Source organism: Sorex fumeus, unplaced genomic scaffold, assembly GCF_029834395.1.
Source record: "Sorex fumeus unplaced genomic scaffold, SorFum_2.1 ptg000177l, whole genome shotgun sequence".
Taxonomy (NCBI): Eukaryota; Metazoa; Chordata; class Mammalia; order Eulipotyphla; family Soricidae; genus Sorex; species Sorex fumeus.
In genome coordinates, this window is record NW_026606234.1 from 331,209 (window position 1) to 346,331 (window position 15,123).

The 15,123-nt window shown below is 59.6% G+C and overlaps 1 protein-coding gene across 1 annotated transcript in view; it reads left to right on the top strand.

Annotated features, from left to right (window-relative positions):
• The first annotated feature begins 1,536 nt into the window (after positions 1-1,536).
• LOC130017110 (CAP-Gly domain-containing linker protein 1-like) overlaps positions 1,537-15,123 on the top strand; it is a 33,556-nt gene continuing 19,969 nt past the window's right edge. Inside the window, 10 exon segments of the mRNA XM_056107811.1 lie at positions 1,537-1,621; positions 2,357-2,898; positions 6,538-6,662; positions 8,336-8,558; positions 12,023-12,197; positions 12,200-12,219; positions 12,574-12,677; positions 13,696-13,754; positions 13,757-13,767; positions 14,529-15,123. Of these exon segments, the coding sequence (XP_055963786.1) occupies positions 1,537-1,621; positions 2,357-2,898; positions 6,538-6,662; positions 8,336-8,558; positions 12,023-12,197; positions 12,200-12,219; positions 12,574-12,677; positions 13,696-13,754; positions 13,757-13,767; positions 14,529-15,123 (1,939 nt within the window).

Sequence of the window (15,123 nt, forward strand, 5' to 3'; positions counted from 1 at the left end):
GGGAAAGGGAGTCGATCCTCGACCTCCTCAGGCCCCCGGGCCTTTGTCCTTCTCGCAGAAAATCATTTCAGGAGATGAGCATGAAGCAGGAACATTTTATTTGGAGGCTTTTAGGAAGGGGAAATGAGGGAGGGAGTAACACGCTCGAGAGAGAGTGCGGCTTCTCCAGAGGCGCAGAAAGCCACTGAACACGTTAGGTTGCCTGGTTGCGTTCGGTCCGAAAGTCCACACCTCAGGAGGGGAGAAGCCCGTGACATGACCGACCTCGTAGGCAAGAGCAGTCCCTGGGCTCGGGCACACATGAGCGCCCTCCCTTGGTTCAAGGGGGCTAATCTCGGGTTTTCCCCAGGCTGCCCCTGGTGGGAGTTTCTAGCTACCTAGAGTCCGTTGCTAGGGTGGTTGCCAAGGGGGTAGAGTTGAGTGGTCCAAGGTCCTCTTAGAAATTCCTTTCCTGGCCTTTGTTCCTATTCCCTCGGGGGGTCCAGCCTGCTCTGGGCCTCCTAATGTGGGTTAATTTTGACCAGATCTTGGGTCCCGTGCCCTCAGGTGGTCTTTTGGTGGCCATGAAGCTATTGTTGACTTCCTCGGAGTTCCATTGCCATGACGACGCTTCCCCCATCCACATGTCTGCCTCAGTTCTGTGGGTTAAGAAATGCAGTTAATACTGGCTTGCGGTTATCAAACTTGGGCACCGTCACAAGGAACGAAGGAAACGCCAAAACCTCCTTCGCTCCCCTTTGGCGCAATTTTTTTTCTTTTTGGGTCGCACCTGGTGATGCACAGGATTTACTCCTGGGTCTGCACTCAGGAATCAGTCCTGGCAGTGCTCAGGGGACCATATGGGATGCTGGGAATCGAACCTGGGTCGGCCACGTGCAAGGCAAACGCCCTACCCACTGTGCTATCGCTCTCCAGCCCCCCTTTGGCGCAGTCTTGCTGGGCCCTTTTCCCTGGCAGTTCTCCGCCCATAGAAAAAAGTGTGCCTGTTGCTTGCCTTAGCTTCTGTGTGTAACCCCGGGCCTCTCACACACATACATACGCACACATGCACACACAAGACCAGCCATCACTGCTGAGTCGCCTCCCGGCTAGTCAGTGTCTGGACGGGAAGGTGGTCAGTGGCACTCACAGTGCACAGGGACGATTTCTGGCTCCTGAATGTGTTTGGGGGTGGGTGTGATGCCAGGGAGGGCGTGAGGGTCAGCTGCCCGCAGGGCAAGTACCTGTCCCCTCTGCCCTCTGGCCCTGAATCTGCTGTTGTTTGTTTGTCTGTTTGGGATTGAGTTTTTGTGCAGGAATGGCACTTGGTGGGCTCAGGGGGCTGTGCGGGAGGCTGGGGGTCGCACTCGGGGTGGCGAGTGTCAGACTGGCAGCTCTCTGGGCTCCAGAAGCTGCTGTGGTCACTCCCGTGAGACAGACTCTCTCCTCTGCTCTTCAGAGATTTATCCCTGAGAACGAGTGCGCCTCAGAAGGCCCCACAGTGGGCTCGACAGTCAGGGCCCGGTAGTGGCCGCGGCAGCGTCTGACCACCTGACCATGAGTCTGCTGAGGCCCAGCGGGCTGAAGGCCCCCACCAAGATCCTCAAGCATGGGAGCTGGGCCCTGAAGGCGCCCTCGGCCGGTAAGTGCGCTCAGCCTGGGCCAGGGGAGACTCATTTCCACCCGGGAACCCCCTCCCGAGTCCTCGCCCGGGAAGGGCTCCCTGAGCTGTAGGCACGTTCATGGCTCTGGGGACAGCTCTCACACACGAGTCTCACGTTCTGTGACTTTAGTGTCACGGCAAATGGTGACAGCTGAGGCGACCAACACGCTCCCTCCTAACTGCTAGCCCCCTCGCCCGGGCTTGGGGACAGGCTGAGGGAGGTGGACTCACCTGGACTAAAGGGCCTCATTGCCGGCCGTAGCCACAGTACAGTGGGGAGGGCAACCGGCACCCCATGGGACTCTCCAGCCTCAACCTCACATGAGTGACCCTGAGCGCAGAGCCAGAAATAGGCCCTGAGGACTGGCTGGAGTGCTCCCCCCCTAAAAGAAAAAGAAGATGGGCCAGTGGACACAGCAGAAATAAGACACTGGGGTGGAGCTTTCGCCTGGCTTGCTCCGTAGCATCACGGGGTGTGTCCAAAGATTTCCCCTCAGCTGCCCAAATATGACTGCGGCCTGGGATGCTGCAGTAGGTAGGCAAGTCCCCTTCACGGCGGGCCCGGCCAGGCTTCACCACAAGCAGCCCCCGGCATTGGCTGGGAGTAGCCCCAAGCACTGCTGGGTGTGCCCCCCCCCCCAACCACACTTTAACTGGACCTGGACAGACTCTTCCTGACCCTTCTGACCCTTCTGACCCTTTCTGCTGTTCCAGCGGCTGCTCCCGTTGAGAAGTCCGTGCCTGGAGAGAAAACACCCAGCGCCCCCTCCTCGGAGACGCAGGAGGAGTTTGTGGACGACTTCCAGGTGGGGGAACGAGTCTGGGTGAAGGGGAACAAGCCTGGATTCATCCAGTTCCTCGGGGAGACCCAGTTTTCCCCTGGTCAGTGGGCCGGGATCGTCTTGGACGAGCCCATTGGCAAGAACGACGGCTCGGTGTCGGGTGTGCGCTACTTCCAGTGCGAGCCGCTGAAGGGCATCTTCACCCGGCCGTCCAAGCTGAGCAGGAGCTTGCAGGCCGACGATGAGACCAACGGCCTGCAGCCAGCACCTGCTGCCCGGGCCACACCGCCCCTGTCGGCCTCTCGGGCCCCTGCCGCCGCCCCGAAGGCGCCCCAGCCCTCCACAAAGGAGGCACCGGTCGCCCCTCACATCAGCAACCTGACCAGGACGGCCAGCGAGTCCATCTCCAACCTCTCGGAGGCTGGCTCCCTCAAGAACGGGGAGCAGGAGCTGAAGCTCGGGGACCGGGTGCTGGTGAGTGCCGAGGGCAGCGGTCGCGGGTGGGTGTCCATTCGCCTGTCTGGTTCATCAGCTTTTCCAGACTCGCGGTTTGGGTGGAAGCACGAGCAGCCGGGACGCCTGGTCCTGCAGTTTCCAGCGTGATGGATGCGTGCGGGGATGCTGCCAGTTTTACCAGTTTAGCCAAAACAGGGTGGAGGGGTCATGCCGTGGGGAGGCCGTGTGCTTTGGACGCCTCTGACCCGGGGTTTAAGTCTTGGTCCCATGTACAGTCCCCCAAGCACATCCCGGAGTGATCCCTGAGCACCAAGCCAGAAGTAAGCCCTGAGCACTCTGACTGTGACTCAAAAAACAAACCAATGAACAAAGTTGGAAATCGGTTCCATTTCTCTGGTTTGTGATGTTTGTGTTTGGGGCGTCACGGGGCTCACCCCAAGCCGCTCTGGGCCATTCCGTGCCCGGCTGTGCGCAAGCCCTGAGCCGTCTCTCCAGACGTGTGTGGTTTGGTGTTTGGGCCACACCTGGCCGTGCACAGGGCTTCCTCCTGGTGCTGAACTCAGGGATCTGGTAGGGCTCAGGGGACCATCTGGGGTGTCGGGGATGGACCCTGGGTAGGCCATGGGTAGGGACCCGTCTCCGGAACATTCTCAAAAGTATGTTTTGCTGACTTGGTTGCTTGATCTTCAGACTCAGCACCTGCTCTTGTGTTTCTCTGAGCAGCTACTGGAAGGTGGGGGTGAGGGGGCACCCCCGTGAGATGAGTTTCTGGTGGGGGTCACCAGGTCCCTGCACGTGACATCCTCAGTCTACCCCAAGCCCTTTCCTCTGCACAGGTCCCCAAAGCAGAGGCGCTTGGCTGTAGACAACTGTTCTCCCCCAGCAGAAGCACTCAATAACGCTTTCAGAACCCATGGGAAGCGGCCGGGAAAAGTCCCCTTGGGAACCTCTGAGGCGGGCGGCTCTGACCAGACAGACTGGGGGCTGGCCCGGAGCCAGTGGCTTCCCGGGGACCACAGGCCGGTGTCCGAGTGGTGGAGGCGGGAGAGGAGAGCAGTGAGGGCACCCGCCTGTAGGTGCAGGGTGGCCCTCGGAGGGTCCTGGAGGGTCACGGTCGGTGTTCGGGGGTGGCCAAAGAGTAACACGGGGAGGGAATTGGAGCTGGAGGAGACACACGGTTTAAAGACTGTTTGGGGGGCTGGAGCAGTAGTACAGCGGAGAGGGCGTTTGCCTTGCACTCAGCAAACCTGGGTTCCCCGGTATCCCATAGGGTCCCCCAAGCATCGCTGGAATGATTCCTGAATGCAGAGCCAGGAGTCACCCCTGAGCATCGCCAGGTGTGAGCCAAAGACCCAAAGAAGAAAAAAGACTTTTTTTTTTTTTAACTTGCATTCACGGGCTGGAGCGATAGCACAGCGGTAGGGCGTTCGCCTTACAAGCGGCCAACATGGCCGACCCGAGTTCGATTCCTCCGCCCCTCTCGGAGAGCCCGGCACGCTACCGAGAGTATTCGATATGCCAGACACAGTAACAACAAAAGTCTCCAATGGAGACGTTACTGGGCCCGCTCGAGCAAATCGACAATCAACGGGAGGGCCTTTACCTTTTAACTTGCATTCACAACCGTCCACACCCGGACACAGGGACATCAGTGTTGTTGGAACAAGGGAGCGGGGACACCGGCACTGGCTTTGCGGTGAATAACTCTGATCAGTTATTTATTTATTGGTGGTGGTGCTCAGGGCTGAGTCCAGGCCCTGTGCTCAGGGACCACATCCGGGCAGGTGTGTGCAAGGCCAATGTCCTGCCCTCTGTGCTGTTCCATCGCTCCATACCTCAGCTACAGCACGCCTTTCAAAAAAAAGTTTTTGAGGGTTTTTTTGGGGGCCCACAACCAGCATAAGAGCTGTTTTCTGAAAGAAGAAGGGGGAAAAAAGAAAACCCAAACACTTTATTTGGTCTTTTTCCTAATTCAAGGAAGGTTTGCTTGGCGCTCCACGGCCTAACGCAGCGGGGTCAGGAGGCCGTGGCGAGTGGGGGCTGGCCTCGGTGCACTGAGGCGAAGCTCCTGTGCAGGGTTGGCGCCCTCCCGGCTCTCCAAAGGGCCTCCTGCCCTTTGCCCCATTCTTCCCTGCGCACAGGAAGTCCAGGTTCTGCGCCAGCTGGCCCCGATGTTTACGGGACTGACCTCCGAGGAGCCCTTCGAAGGCTCTGACATGGCTGTTCCAGCCTCCAGGCCTGTGGAAGACGGTCCCCTGCCCCCGGCACTCCCTGTCACTGGCAGTGGACAGACTGCCCCCATGCTTGTGCTACTTTGGTTCTCTCTGGAGACTCAGGGACCCTCAGTGGGGTCACTGGAAATGCCCAGCTCTGACCTCAAGTCCCGTCTGTGCTTGCAAGTAGGCAGGGGTCGCAGAGCGGGACAGTCAGTCGCTCTGGTCAGTCTTATGGTGTCTCAGAGCGGGAGGTCACTCTGTCCGTCCTGTGGCGTCTCAGAGTCCAACCGTGAAGAGCTTCTCCGGGCTGATGTGCGGTGGTTCTCCTGACCTTGGGAGATCACTTCCCTTCTCTCCAGCTGAGCTCTGACAGAATGTTCTGGAGACAGGCTTGCAGCAGTTTTGGGCAGATGATATTTCCAGGATATAATGTCAGGGTCTTGAGAGACTTGACTGGCTTCCAGCTGTGCTGTTCCAGGAGGCTGTTTCCAGGTCAGGGACGGCATGTGCTGTGCCGATGACCAGCTGTGAGACAGGAACTTTGCAGCCTCTTCTCACCCCAGGACCGCCACCCCAGCCACCTCTCTCTTGCTGTTTTATTCCTTGTCACACTCACAGTGCCCAGGGCCCACGTCTGGCCATGGAGACTGTGCCAGGGCCTTTGCAGATGGCACTTCAGGACTCACAGAGACAGTCCTGGGTGACGCTGCTACCCCTCGTGCTGCAAGTGACCCCCGACCACGTGAACCCAGTCCTACCCCAGACCCAAAAAAAGAAAACCACGCTCTCGGGCATTATTAGTTGAGGTTCCTCTCTCTCTCTCTCTCTCTCTCTCTCTCTCTCTCTCTCTCTCTCTCTCTCTCTCTCTCTCTCTCCCCTTTCTGTTTTGACTTTTTGGTTTTGGGGCCACTCCTGGCAGTGCTTATGGGTCACTCAGGCTTTGCACTGAGGAATCACTCTTGGCGGGCTAGGGGGACCATCTGTTTTCTCTGTTTTGCTCTGCATCCCGGGGGCCAAGCATCAAGCCAAGGCATAGTGAAGGAGAACTGGAAAATCGAAGTCCGCTAAGATATGAGAACAGTCATTTTCCTTTAGATGGTTTCTGGCTGAATTGTTCTCCAGCGGTGGGGTTGCCACGGCTCCGCTCCCACACCCGCGGGGCAGCGACCCCCTTGCCACACCAGGTGGCTGGCCTGGGTCAGAGATTCCCGGGGATGTGGTCACCCAGGCCGCCAGTGACAGCGAGTGGGTGTGAACGCCGCTGCCTTGCATGGACACTGAGCAGCAGCGTCTGCTCACCCTGTAGGGGTTGCGGGGGGAAGTGGCACCTTGACCTTTGGGGTTTCTTCCGGAAATCCCTACTCTGAAGCCAGAATGTTCCTTTGCGGGGGTGGGGGCACTGTGCGCAGTCCAGGGTGCCTGACCCGCGTCCCTCCGGCAGGTGGGAGGCGTGAAGGCCGGTGTGGTGCGCTTTCTCGGGGAGACGGACTTTGCCAAGGGGAATTGGTGTGGCGTGGAGCTGGACAAGCCGCTGGGCAAGAACGATGGCGCCGTGGCCGGATCGAGGTGGGTACTCCTGCCCCCCCCAGACAGCCTGGGGCAATGCACGGTGCCCGGGAGGTGCTGAGGGGACTGCAGGCCACTTCACTTGGTTCTTAGGCGGGGCCACTTCCGGTGGCACTCGGGGACCCTGCAGGGATGTGGGGACAGCCTGGGGCTCCCACATGCAGCTGTGCTAGGCCCGCAGGAACCCCCCAGGCCTGCTGTCGCCCTTCAGATGCCAGGGAGGCTGCTTGGAATCGCCCCTGGTTTGCGCAGTGGGGGTGGGCGGCATGCGAGGGAGTGTGTGTGTGAATGTATGAATGTGTGTGCTTCGGAGTGTGGATATGTATGTATGAGGGTGTGTGTATGTGAGCGTGTGAGTGTGGGGCTGTGAGATTGTTGGTGAGGGCATGAGCATGTGAGTGTTGGTGGAGGTGTGAGCATGTTTGTGAGGGAATGAGAGCGTGTCATTGTTGGTTTGAGAGCGTGCAAGTGTTGGTTGGGTGTGCGTGTGTGTGACTGTGGGGCTGTGGGAGTGTGGCAGTGTTTGTTGGGGTTTGAGCGTGAGTGTGTTTTTGTTGGGGTGTGAGTGTTTGTGAGTGTGGGACGTTGGGAGTGTGGGTGTGTTGGTTGGCGTGTGAGTGTGTGGGAGTGTGGGAATATCGGTTGGGGTGTGAGTGTGTGTGTTAGTTGGGGTGTGTGTGCATGAGTGTGGGGCTGTGGGAGGGTATGAGTGCTTGTTCGGGGGTGAGTGTGTGTGAGTGTGGGGCTGTGGAAATGTGGGTGTGTTTGTTGTGCTGTGAGTGTGTGTGTATGTTGGGGTGGGAGTGTGAGAGTGTGGGAGTGTTGGTTGGGGTGTGAGTGTGTGTGTTTCTTGGGGTGAGTGTGGGAGTGTTTGTTGGGGTGAGAGTGTTTGGGAGTGTTGGTTGGGGTGTAAGTGTGTGTTAGTTGGGATTTGAGTGTGTGTGAGTGTGGGGCTCTGGAAATGTGGGAGTGTGTGTTGGGGTGTGAGTGTGTGTATTTGTTGCGGTGGAAGTGTGAGAGTGTGGGAGTGTTGGTTGCGATGTGAGTGTGTGTGTTTCTTGGGGTGAGTCTGGGAGTGTTTGTTGGGGTGTGTGTGTTGGTTAGGGTGTGAGAGTGTGGGAGTGTTGGTTGTGTGTGAGTGGGTGTTTCTTGGGGAGTGAGTGTGTGTGAGTGTGGGGCTGTGGACATGTGGGAGTGTTTGTTGGGGTGTGAGTGTGTGTGTGTTGGGGTTTGAGTGTGTGGGAGTGTGGGAGTGTTGGTTGGGGTGTGAGTGTGTGTGTTTGTTGGGGAGTGAGTGTGTGTGAGTGTGGGGCTGTGGAAATGTGGGAGTGTTGGTTGGGGTGTGAGTGTGTGGGCGTGTTGGTTGGGGTGTGAGTGTGTGTGTTTGTTTGGGAGTGAGTGTGTGTGAGTGTGGGGCTGTGGAAATGTGGGAGTGTTGGTTGGGGTGTGAGTGTGTTTGTTGGGGTGAGTGGGAGTGTGAGAGTGTGGGACTGTTGGTTGGGGTGTGAGAGTGTGGGAGTGTTGGCTGTGGTGTGAGTGTGTGGGAGTGTGGGGCTGTGGGAGCGTGTTAGTCTGTGGGGGTGTGAGACTGTGGGACTCAGTGGACTCCGCGGTCGGGGCCTGTCTCTCTTGCCAAAGGTGTCTTTTGTCCCTCCCCTCCTCGTTGTCCGCAGGTACTTCCAGTGTCAGCCCAAGTGTGGCTTGTTTGTTCGCATTCACAAAGTCACCAAGATCGGCTTCCCCTCCACGACGCCGGCCAAGGCCAAGGCGGCCCCCGCGAGGCGTGTGATGGCCACCACCCCCGCCAGCCTGAAGCGCCGCCCGTCGGCCTCCTCGCTCAGCTCCGTGAGCTCCGTGGCCTCATCCGTGAGCAGCAGGCCCAGCCACACGGAATTAGTAAGCAGCCCCCCCCCCCCCGCCCTGTGAGATGCTCAGGCCCCCACAGACTCCCAGGGCCCCAGGGGCAAGAGGCGGAACAGGACCGGGTGGGCTGAGCAGCTCCACGTGGCAGGCAAGTGGCTTCCCAGCCACCACCGGTGACAGGAGCAGGGATGGGCCTTTCCTCGGGTGCTCAGGGCTCAGGCCGCCTTAGGGATGAAGTGGGGGAGCTGAAGGGGGCGTCGGAGGGTCAGAGCGGGACCCAGAGACTCTGGGGAACGCTTGGTGCTTGGCGTTGCCTGTTTGCTCTCTCCGTCCCTCCCTGCTCCCTCCTGTCCCTCTGCACCCCTGTCGACATGCAGAGGGGCCTCGACTTCTGTCCATTGCGGGGCCGCAAGTCCTAAACACTAAAGTGTGTCCGAATATTCAAGGGTGTCCTGAGATATTGTCCACAGGGAAACGGGCCCACGATGGAGACGTGTCCCGGGGGGCTGGCTTTGCTGGGGGCTGCGCTTCCTGCCGCCCCCTCTGCTCCCTGCATTGACCCTCGATGCGGAAGAGGAGGGAGTGAGTGTGTGTGCAACGGAAGATACAAAACAGATGACACGGGATCGGGAGCCAGGAGGCCACGCGCCGTGGGCACAGGCCTGGGGCCAGTCCTGTCTTGCTCGACCACCACCAGGTTACCCTGCCCTGCCTCCATCCTCACGTCCGACTCCTCCTTCCCCTCGCCTCGCCATTCAGGAGGGGAGCAGACTCAGAAGCCCCTCTCCTTCCCTCGCGAGCCAGCCCGTTTGTGGAATTCGGTTTTCTTTTTCTGCTTGACTGTGGGCCACACCCTGCAGTGCTTCAAGGGGCCGTTTGCAGTGCTGGGGTTGAGCCGGGGCCTCCCACCTCCGAGCAAGAGCCCCACGCCTGAGCCGTATCTCCAGCCTCCCCCTGCTGTCTTGTTTTGTTCTGTTCTGGGGTCACACCTGGCAGAGCCCAGGGCTTTCTCCCGCCTCTGTGCTCGGGATTATTCCTGGCGGGCCTCCGGGATTGAGCCTGGGCAGCGCTGGGGCTTCGCTCTCCAGCCCTTTGGCCCCTGCCTTGCATATCTTTACGCAGGGTGGAGCTCACTCCTACACTGCACATCACCGTTAGCACATATGACAGGAATATAGAATGATTCTGTGTGACTTCATGGAATTATACCTCGACAACATAATTCCATACGTGCACACACAAGCGATCACACACACACAGCCACTCATACATGTACACGTAGTACATACCGTATATACACAGGCTGATGGGTATATACACACAGGCACGTACATGCATAGACACAACGCGTGCATGCACACAGGTGTGTGTAGACATGCCCACAGGAACGTACGTGCATGCATACATACATGCACACAGGTCCGTGCGTGCCCTGTGGGAGGCCTCCCGGTTCGCTTGTTGGCTGAGTTGCTCTTCTGAGGTACCAGGCTCCCACAGAGGGTCTGGCCTTGCTGGCATGGAGCCTGGGGCCTCACACACCACGCGCAGAGCAGAGGCTTTGGCATCAACATCCTGAGTTCAGTTCGTGGCCCCGACCTTGCCCAGCCCCTCAGCGCCTGCCTCCCCTCATGCCAGGGGTGCTGCTTTCTCCCTGCTCCGGCGCCTGAACCTCACAGTCTCGTTCATTCCCATGGTTGCCTGAAAGAAGCTGTTCGCTCCCATGCTGGTTTCCTCAGGGAGCTGTCTCGGGCCCAGGAAGCGTGTGGGTCTGGCCTGCCCCACCCGCTCAGGCCAGGAGGCTCAGGGAACACCGCCGCCCGCCTTTCCTAGTTTTTATTTTTGCTCTTTGGTTTTGGGGCCCACCTGGCAGTGATCAGGGACTCCAGGCGTGGTGCTTGGGGACTGCTCCCAGTGGAGGGGGTTTGAGCCCAGGTCTTGGTGGAGACCCTCAAGGCTGTCAAGCTCTTCCCAGCCACCCCTTGAAATCAGAGTTGACTGCAGTTCCCGGCAGCACTGCATATGGCTGGGCCCGAGAGCTCGTGTGCTCCTAGAAATTTTATTTATTTATTATTTGTTTTGGGGCCACACTCAGGGGTGCTCAGGGCTTATTCCTGGCTCTCTGCTCTTGGGGTCACTCCTGACGGTGCTGGATCTTGAACCTCTGCAAGCACCTTCCCCCCCCCCCCAAAAAAAAACCAAACTCTTTGGCCCTGGGGAGAGCATTTAATCTGACCAATATACTTTAAGTGTATTGGGGAGTCACGGCCAGATCCTTACGCAGAGGCAAGGATGAGCCCACTCCCAGGACAGAACCAGGTAGCTCGAGTGCTCGCAGCACGCAAAGCAGCAGTGGACAGCCTGGGCCCTGCTGGGCTCGTCGGTCAGGAGGCGTTTGGCAGCAGCTCAGATGATGCGGGGAAGCGGCAAGAGACCCTGCGCTGGACCACAGCAGGGCGATGGAACAGGGATGGCCGGGCAGAGGAGCGGACGTCCTCGGCCACCCCCGCCTCAGCCCCTGCCACCTTGTGCCCGAAGAATGAAGACCAGGTCCCACCTTGTCCCCTCCTGCAGGGGCCGTTGTGCCGAGCGGGATCTGGGTCTGCAGAGCGACCATGAGCCCAGGACAGAACGGACAGGACCCCCGGTCCCCACGGCCCTCCAGCCCACTCCCCTCCCCTCCTCACTGTCTTTGCCTCTTCTCTCCTTCCCTTTGTGCTTGGTCTTCCCCTGAGCTGCCCTTGCTGTCCTGCTCGCTGGGCGTGAGCCCTCACACATGCTCACCCACCACTTGTTCCTTTTTTCCCTGGATTTTGGGCCACACCCCAGCAATGCTCAGGACTTACTCCGGGCTCTGCACTCAGTGTCACTCCTGGTGGGCTCGGGACCCTGTGGGGTGGGTACTTGGGATCCAGCTCGGGTCAGCGGCGTGCAAGGCCAGCGCCTTCCCCGCAACTTTACCATTCTAGCCTCTCATCCCCCACTTTCGAAGGCAGATGGCACAGGGGTCTTTTATGGGGTCACACCCAGTGACCCTCAGGGGCCCGGGGCCATTCCCAGAGACAAGAGTCTCTGGTTACTGCTGTTCAGGCCTGGGGCAGGTGCTGGGGAGAGCGAGGTGAGCTGGAAGGAAGAGGAAGAGAGAAGGGCCAGGCTGCCCTGGGGAGACCCTGACGGACGGACGTGCAAGGCTGAAGATGCTGGAGCCGGCCTCAAGCTCAAGCCAAGGGCTCAGCCTTAAGGAAGCTCAGGCCAGAGCGGGCTGTGGAGGGGGCTGCCTCCGGCTCTGCAGAAGAGTCTCTGGATTCCCACGAGGCCCGAGGTCAGTGGAGCCCATGTCCCATCCAAGGATCTTCGGGAAGGTTTCAAGACGCTTCTGCTGAGAGTCAGTGGCCCATATGCACGGATGCAGCGCTCCTCCATCTGCTTTGCTGAGGATAGCCACATGCATGCCCGCGTCCGCTGCCCCCAACCCCTTCACGTCTCTTTTTCCTTTGCAGTTGCCGGTAACTTCCTCCCGCTGCGCCCGCAAGATCTCCGGCACCACCGCCCTCCAGGAGGCGCTGAAGGAGAAGCAGCAGCACATTGAGCAGCTGCTGGCCAAGCGAGACCTGGAGCGGGTGGAGGTGGCCAAGGCCACGAGCCATGTGGGGGAGATAGAGCAGGAGCTGGCCCTGGCCGGGACGGGCACAACCAGGTGACGTCTGTGCAGACGGCAGTGCCGGGTCCGAGAGACGCCTGCGGCAGAGGCTGGGCGCGAGCTTGGTGCAGGCGGTGCAGAGAGAGGCCGTGGGTCCCCGTCTGCCGTCGTTGCGGTGGCGTCCACCAAGTGGTTTGATCGCATGCACCTTCTGCTCGCCCCGTGGGGGTTCAGGGAGCGCCGAGTTGTCCCCGCCGGTGCTTTCGTGCTGTGTTTCCCTTCCCGCCTTCCAGAAATGCTGCATCTTAGGTGGGAGACACGTTCAGCATGCCGTGGTGGCAGGTGGCGGTGCCAGCCCACAGAGGGCTGTCGGGGGCGGGCGAGGACACTCACGCGCAGTTGCCTCCACAGTACATCCTGGAGCTGGAGGCCAAGATGGACGAGCTGCGGGCCATGCTGGAAGCGAGCGACTGGGAGAAGGTGGAGCTGCTGAACCAGCTGGAGGAGGAGAAGAGGTGAGGCCGTGCCAGGAGCTGGGGGGCTGCCTCGGGTGGGGTGCTCCTGGCCTTCCAGGGCTGTGAGAACCACAAACCAGCGGGTGCCCAGTCCTGAGAGTGGCCTCATTGGGGGGGATGGGGGGGAGCTCACTGGAGCCCAGCCACCCCCTGCCCTCCCTGCTGTGTCCACGTGGCCTGGTGGTCAGGAGACCTGTGATGGGTGACCGGGAACTGTCGTATCCCAGTGGGGTCCTGTGGGAGTCCCTGGGGTTAAGTCCTGGGCGGGAGGAAACCCGCAGCACCCATGGGGCACGGCAGCAGACAGGCTGGGCTCAGGCCAGGCTGCAGACAGACGGACACGGGGTGCCGGCCAAGACCGTCTTCTCAGATGGGCTCCCGGCAGTGTGGTGCCCAGGGGCATTGCCAGTGCACGGCTCAGCCTCTCAGCTCCACATGCTGAACTCGCCACGTCCCCTGGGAGCCCCTCCTGCCCCCCCCGCCGCCCTGGCCCCGAGTCATTTGCTGCTTCTCCCCCAGGGGCTCAGTTGTTGTCCCGATGCGGGGACAGGCGCTGGCTGGGAGGGACTGGCATGCGCACCTGGTCAGTCTTTAACCACCTCTGTTAGCTGCGAGGCAGAAAAGGCTAATATGGCACTGCGCCTGGCGTTGGCTCGACAGAGCTTCCTCCTGTAGCCTGCGGGTACCACCCAGTGCTCGCAGCCGAGGGGACTCGCTGACTTTGTTTTTTTTCTTTTTGGGTCAACCCAGCAATGCTCAGGGGTTACTCCTGCCTCGGCACTCAGGAATTACTCCTGGCATTGCTCAGGGGACCATAATGGGATGCTGGAAATTGAACCCGGGTCGGCCACGTGCACGACAAATGCCCTGCCCGCTGTACTCTCGCTCTGGCCCTCGCTGACTCTCTCAGCCCTCCTGTGTGTGGAGGCGGGGGCTGGGTCAGGCGCGCATCTACAGGATGGTGGCCCTCATGGGGGGCAGCAGTGACGCCCCTCACAACTCTCCCTCTCCCCCACAGGAAAGTGGAGGACCTCCAGTTCCGAGTCGAAGAGGAGTCCATCACCAAAGGCGACCTGGAGGTAAAGCCCGGGCAGGTCAAGAGGCTTGCAGGGTGCAGACAAGGATGCGGGGTGGCCTGGCAAACCCCGCCGGGACCACTTCTGCTGGAGACTCCGAATCAGACAGGGATACCTGGTGTCATGCACCTGGCAGGGCCCGGCGGAGGCACCTCTGCTCCTTGGGGCCGGAGGCTGCTGTTGATGAGCGTTTTTCTCTCGTTCTGACAGTTGGGTCTACGCCTTTGCCTCAGCTTTGATTTTCAGTCGAGCAGCACAAATCAAATCCTTTAGAACCCCAGTTTTTTGAAGTAGGCGGGGGTCACACCCACCACCTGGCCCCCTGGCGCCGTGTAATCCCATCAGCGGCCAAGACTCAGAGACTATAAAATCCAGATCCCGGAACCACGCGGCCGCGCGACATCTTATCAGAACTTTTGTTTTATGACACCTTATTGTCTCATTCCTATTTTGGACAAACTTGCAGGCTATCGAATGTAGACTGCCCACAGGGCAGAGTCTGGCAAACTCCCCGTGGCGTACCAAATATGCCAAATACCAGTAACAATGATGGGTCTCATTCTCCTAAATAGCCTTGAATATAATCTCACGGCTAGGATGAAAGAGACATTACTGGGGCCTGCTCGAGGCAATCGACGAATAACAGGATGATGAAATGAAAACAATGAAATTCCTTAAAACAAGAAAAAGCAAACAGTCAGTTTGCAAAAGAATAATTTCTATTTCTGCTTCTTTTCCTTCCTGTTTTAAGTTCATGGAAATTTTGTTTTCCCACCAGGAGGTGAAGGCCCTGCAGGCGGCCTCCGAGAAGCTCGCCAAGGAGAACGAGGGGCTGAGAACTAAGCTGGACCATGCCAACGAGGAGAACACGGACGTGATCTCCCCGTGGAAGTCCAAGCTGGAGACGGCCATCGCCCCGCACCAACAGGCCATGGGCAAGCCGAAGGCGTCCGTGAGCCGGGGCGTGGGCGCCGAGGCGGCCGAGCTGGCCGAGCTCAAGATGCAGATGGAGAGGCTGCAGTTCGAGTACCAGCAGGAGGTAGAGAACTCGAAGGCCCAGCAGGTGGCTGAGCGTGCAGCGCACGCCTTTGAGCTGCAGACGCTCAGGTCGCGGCTGGTCAGGATGGCCCAGGAGCAGAAGAACAGCCTGGAGGCCGCGCGGGCCAAGCTCGACCAGACCGAGGACCAGCACCTGGTGGAGATGGAGGACGCCCTGAACAAGCTGCAGGAGGCGGAGACGAAGGTAAAGCACCTGGAGGGGTTGCGGGCCATGTGTAGTCAGCAAGCCCAGGCCCTGGCCGACACCACGGCGCAGCTGGAGGCCACCCAGGAGAAGCTCTTGCAGCTCGATGGGCTCCGGAAGGCCAGTT